Raw genomic sequence first — 6,000 nt, forward strand, 5'->3', positions numbered from 1 at the left:
TGCTGGATTCCAACTCCCATCAGCCACAGCCAGCATGGCCAATCATCGCGGCTAGTGAGAAACATCTGGAGGACCACAGGTCCTCCATCCCTTCTGTACCAGTTTAGATGATCATCCCTGCTTCCTCAAAAGATTTCATGTCTGTCTGAGGAACAAAGAGGCTGCTCATTCTTGCCTTCATTCCATCCTCAACGGTGCAGGAAGGAACCAGGACTCTCTGATAAGCTTCCCTCAAAAGTCCCATGCAAACACACCCTACTATGCACTCTGACACCCAGGTTTCGTATTATATGACACTTGCTGGAGAATGAACCATTTGGGTATTACAACGCAACACAGATGAGTCTTAATTGAACATCAACTTTTAATGACTGATATAGACAAAATAATTAGTTATTTAATGCAGTACATGGCTTCCCTCATTTTCTGGCTCAATGTGACAAGGCTATTACATTCTGAAATAGCTCATAAAATCCACCGGAGCCCATTAGAAAACTCCCTTTGCAGTACAGCTTTCCCTAAAGCCACCTACATTATCTGCAGCACTGCCGGCAAAAGACCAAAAATAAGAATAATAAAATAAACCAGAAAGAGGCCACCAAGATGATTAAAAGCAAACAAACAAAGACAACACATCAGGGAAGATTGGGAACTTTGCCGAGAATTTTGTTCACAGGATATTAATTTAAAATCCGTGGCAAAAGAGGAAATGGGAGGTCAGAGTGTTATAAATGCAACACTGCAAATAGCTGTGAATAATGATTTTCAAAAACCTCACTCCACAAAGGCTCTTCAAAAAAACTCGTTAAGGACTAAAATAGCTTTAAGTCTGGCAGTTATCTATTTGCGGACTACAATGCCAAGTGGTCAAGAGGATTAAAAGAACTTCCTCAGTGATACATTTGAAATGTCATTTCTTTATAGGCGATGGCATAACTGCAATGCATTCCAGATAACATTTATGGATCTACATTAATCTGGATCTGCAGCAAAGGCTTTATATTGGAAATCAAATATTAGGGAGACGATGGCAGCGAATTCGCATTGTTTGTACTAAATGGAACAACAATGGCATAGTACTTCTAGGAACAAGATGGATGCTAAGCCTCAACTGGCAGACTAGCTATGCTGCCGGCGAATGAATCCTCAACAGCACAGCTACCATCATTAAGGACATGAATGGAGTTGCCAGAGAATATGCCATACGGATGGATCAAGTGCTTGGTTTGTTGCCGATCCTGGCTCATTCCTTTGCGGCCGTGGTGCACTTGTAAGCCAAGACGACCTTTCCTCAAGCCCTTCTCAAAGAATCTCAATTTCCCCAAATTCATTGCAGAAGCATCAGAGACATCTGAACAGGGAGGTGTGCAATTGTAACAGGTGCTCTGTTCTTGTTACTGGCCTTTGAGCTCCGTTCTGGCCTTGCCAAGTTATCTTTTTACCTGAACAAGGCTCTATTTCTATGTTTAGTGAAGTATGGTTGCTGATGGGTCTCCGGAAGATTGAGCTGATGAGACCAAAAGTGCGCCCAGCAGTCCAGAAGGAGGTTTCTACATGTGCTGTAGAGGGAAGTGAGGAGCAGATAGGGCTCATCAACTTGGGAAGGTAGCCTAGGAGATGGAAAACTCTGGTCCTAAACCTCTGCTGCCTTGTGGGATATCTTTGGGAGAAGGAAAAACCTAGAGAGTACACCTACACAAATCTCAAGTAGAGTCCCTAAGACGGTTGGATGGCACCTTGTACACCTCCTTCTGGCAACGCCGGCAGCCAAGCTGAACGTATTGCTCTGCTTTCCTTTGGATGACATCAGCAAGGCCGAGAGGGGCAGCCCAGGTACTTAATACACCCTGCCCAGGCTTGAGTCCAGGGGAGGTCTGCTGCTGCTGCTAATGCAGTGGTTTGAATTCAGTGGGGGACTCCCTGGTCTTGAATGAGGTAACTGTGCCCCTGAAGGACCAGGTGCGCAGCCTGGGAGTCATTTTGGACTCATAGCTGTCCATGGAGGCGCAGTCAATTCTGTGTCCTGGGCAGCCGTCTACAAGTTCCACCTGGTAAGCAGGCTGAGACCCAACCTGCCCGCAGACTGACTTGCCAGAGTGGTACATGCTCTGGTTATCTCCTGCAGCTTGGACTATTGCAAAGAGCTCTACATGGGGCTACTTTTGAAGGTGACCAGGAAACTACAACTAATCCAGAATGCGGCAAATAGACTGGTGACTGGGAGTGGCTGCTGAGACCATATAACACTGGTCCTGAAAGACCTACATTGGCTCCCAGTACGTTTCCGAGCACAATCCAAAGTGTTGGTGCTGACCTTTAAAGCTCTAATCGGCCTTGGCCCAGTATACCTGAAGGAACGTCTCCACCCCCATCATTCAGTCCAGACACTGAGGTCCAGCTCCGAGGGCCTTCTGGTGGTTCCCTCATTGTGAGAAGTGAGGTTACAGGGAACCAGGCAGAGGGCCTTCTTGGTAGTGGCACCCGCCCTGTGGAACGCTCTTCCATCAAATGTCAAGGAAATAAACAATCTGACTTTTAGAAGATATCTGAAGGCAGCACTGTTTAGGGAAGTTTATAGTGTTTGATCATGTTTTTAATATTCTGTTGGGAGCCTCCCAGAATGGCTAGGGCAACCTAGTCAGATGGGCGGCATACAAATAATAAAATTATTATTATTATTCTTACTCATCCCCAGCTGCACACTCCATTGTCTCTCAAGATAGATGGATGCCAACCAGGTTGCCGCCTCCTCACTCATGATTCATGTCTACATCTTCCATCCACAACAGTGTGGATTGTACTGTAATCCTGATGACATATAGTCCATCATGAAGTGTGTCTTCATCAGCCCAGAAAGGTGCAGGTGCTATCCGCAGCAGGATGGGAGCAACTACAATCATGTCACTCTAGGGCCTAGAGGCATTCTGGACTGAAGAGTGCCCACTGTTTATCCTGCCCGCATCTGGTCCTGTACTAGGAATGGCTTGGCTGCCTTCTGGTTCCTAAGACTGAATCCACATCCAAGTATAATTTTGCTTTCCTGTTTCCCCCTCCTGGAATGCGCATGCTTGCCGTTAACTAATAAATGCTGAATTTGCACAATCTTACCTACACACCTATATATCATACAATAGATTTTATGCACAGTGCTGAAAGTAAGAAAGAAAATAAGGAAAGAGAAGAAGAGGCTGGGCGATTCAAAGGATAGCAGAGTTAACCAAGTCCCTCTGGGTTTCTATTGTGACCAAAATAAGCAATGTGCAAACTTTAAAATGCACGGGTGCAAATTTAGAAAGAATAACTGTGTGTGTGGGGGGGGAAGGCACTCATAATTAAAAAGGAAGGATAGATTGGGCACTGCCTAAGAAGGAAAAGGGGTACTAATTGTGTAAAATGCCCTCGTTTCATTAATGATTTGTGCCATTGGAGAATAAATAGTGACACTACAAAATGTGTTCAGGATTCCCCCCCCCCCATTTCTTCATTTCATCAGTAGCAATGAATGGATGCCAATTGCAAACAAGTCTTAGGCAAGCTCGGCCAGTTCAAAGTTTACTGCTTTGTTTATGAAATATAAAGAAACATGTTACACAGGATTACTCCCACCCTGGACACAACTATTTTAAAAATATGTTGGACAAATCTAATTATAGCTCTTCTACATCACATATAGCTTGGCGCTAAGATAATGACTGGCCCTCCTTTTTTTTGTTGGCAATGGTGCTGCAAGTCTAAAGGATGAGACACCAGTATCTATCTATCTATCTATCTATCTATCTATCTATCTATCTATCTATCTCTGAAGCCATCACATAAACCCTTTAGTGTAGTTTTGCCTCTTGAGTACTGAGCTGGTGACCACAGTGGAGGCAAGCAGGAATGTATGGCCCAACTGTGCCACAGCCAGACCCTGTTCAGTTTAGACATGCCACAAAAATACTGTGACCTGTTGTACATGCAACACTTTGTGGCTGGTCACTGATATGATTAGATGTCAGAAACAGATGCTGCGTTTCCACAAGAAGACCAAAGAAAGCTAGGTCATTTGGTGTGACAACTTTTTCTGCTGTTTAAGATGCAAAGGGTGTGTTTTTAGATGCAAATGCTCCTCACATGTACTACTAAGCTTTCGACACCATGAAAGGCCATTCGATCTGCACTATGACCAACACCACTCAGAACATTCAATTCTCTCTCTGTACTCCGCCCAACTCAAAAGAAGCAATTTCTATGAACCTTACAGTCCATAAGATGCTACGGTGGGACAACTGCCAGTGTCAATATTTTTATTCCTTGACTTCTGGTGTTCTTGGATTAGCCCCAAACAGAAGGCACGTTATTAAGAGCAAAGAGGTATGCGCTGTTCAGAAACACACACACGCAGCAACTTGCGAATAGAGTTCATTTCAATCATTCAACGTTTGTTTGTGTGTCTTCATGGATGTTTCGAGGTGGGGCAGGATGGGTGAGCTCAGCAGGTCAGAGCCTAAGATAGGTTAACCAGCTCAGTGAGACGGCGTCTGTTTCTCACGCAGAAAGGTCCCGCCTGAAGCCCTGGAGAAACTGTCGCTAGCCAGTGTAGACAATACTGAAGGAGATGTACCAATGGCCTGACTCGCTTTAAGACAGCTTGCTATGTTCCTAAGGAAGTTGCCCGCCTCTCCTAACCCCAAGCCCTGCAGCCGCCAGCACATGCCAAAAGCCTCTGAGTGGTCTGGTGAGCCATGATGTGAGGGGCTGCTGAAAGAACTGCCTCAAATCAGATGAGGATCTTAAGATAACTTAAGGATGCTCATGGGAGGGAAAGGTTCCTCTTTCTCTCCCCCCCTGCGCTCTATCACACATTGTTTGGGGGGACCTGAAACCCCCTGGAGATGCTTTGCGAGGAGCCGAGGTGAGGACCCGAAACTTTCCTTCCATGAACTCCCTTCAGTGAATTATGGCTTTATTGCAACCTGGCCTGGCATAAGCACCAGCGCCATGCAAGGCAGATGCTGAGGCCTACTGCTTCGAAGAAAGTTCTGCAAAGTTGTCTTCTTGTTTGAGAGAGGGGGTAAAGAAGAATCTCAGAAACTTTCTCAGAAAAATAAATCATTTAAGGACTACTGGTTCAGCTCTGGCTTACACACTTCAAATCAAGAATCTGGCTTTTAAATAGGGATGGGTAAATCTGTCGATTTTAAACCCCGCCCCATTCTTCCCAATTATTTTTACATTTCTCATGGCAATTAATCAGCATTTCAGTGCAAAGTTCCCTTTAATATGTACATTTTAAAATGCAGTTTTGCCTAATATGCACCTGGAGGGTGGCAACATGAAAACGGGCCTTTTCTGCAGTGGCTCCCATTTGTGGAATACTCTCACCAGGGGTGTTTGGCTGGCGCCTTCATTATATACCTTTAGGCCCCAGGCAAAAATGTTCTTCTTTAACATCTTATATCCCTTTTTAATCTGTGTGTGGGACAGGGTGGGGGGGGAAGAGAGTGTTATTGGTTTATGTTTGTTGTTTTTATTATGTATTTTAAGCTTTTTATTGTATTGAACTGCCCTGAGATCTACAGATGAAGGGCAATATAATAGTAATAATAATAATAATAATAATAATAATAATAATAATAATGTGCACACGCTTTTAGCTCAGCAAATGCATTTCTCTACTCATTACTTGGCGGCAGAACTGCACTGTAAAATTCAAATGAGTGTGAATTTCACAACTGAATCGTCTGTGTTTCAGTGTGCTTATTGTACAGGAAAGTGCAAATTAGGTGTGTTCACCCTTAAATGTTAAATGCAATGAACTGAACCTTTCTACCACCCCACGCCATCGACGAGAGCCAATTTTATGTACATGAAATGAAATGAAAATATATCATACTTGCCATTGGCATCGTGGGAGTACTCTACGCCAGAAACAGTGCACCTTCGGAAAACCATTTTATTCTCGGTAAGAGTTCCAGTCTTGTCTGAAAATATATACTGAATCTGACCTAAATCTTCAGT

The 6,000-nt window shown here is 44.2% G+C and overlaps 1 protein-coding gene across 2 annotated transcripts in view; it reads right to left on the bottom strand.

Annotated features, from left to right (window-relative positions):
- The window catches only part of ATP10A (ATPase phospholipid transporting 10A (putative)), a 47,464-nt gene extending 41,464 nt beyond the window's left edge, over window positions 1–6,000 (bottom strand). Inside the window, exon 1 of one of the 2 annotated variants that reach the window (XM_083610509.1) lies at window positions 5,876–6,000. In XM_083610509.1, the coding sequence (XP_083466635.1) occupies window positions 5,876–5,888 (13 nt within the window). In that variant the 5' untranslated portion in view covers window positions 5,889–6,000. The remainder of the gene's footprint in view (window positions 1–5,875) is intronic. The other variant, XM_083610508.1, reaches the window with a different exon arrangement.

This window comes from Podarcis filfolensis, assembly GCF_964270895.1.
Source record: "Podarcis filfolensis genome assembly, chromosome: 4".
NCBI lineage: Eukaryota > Metazoa > Chordata > Lepidosauria > Squamata > Lacertidae > Podarcis > Podarcis filfolensis.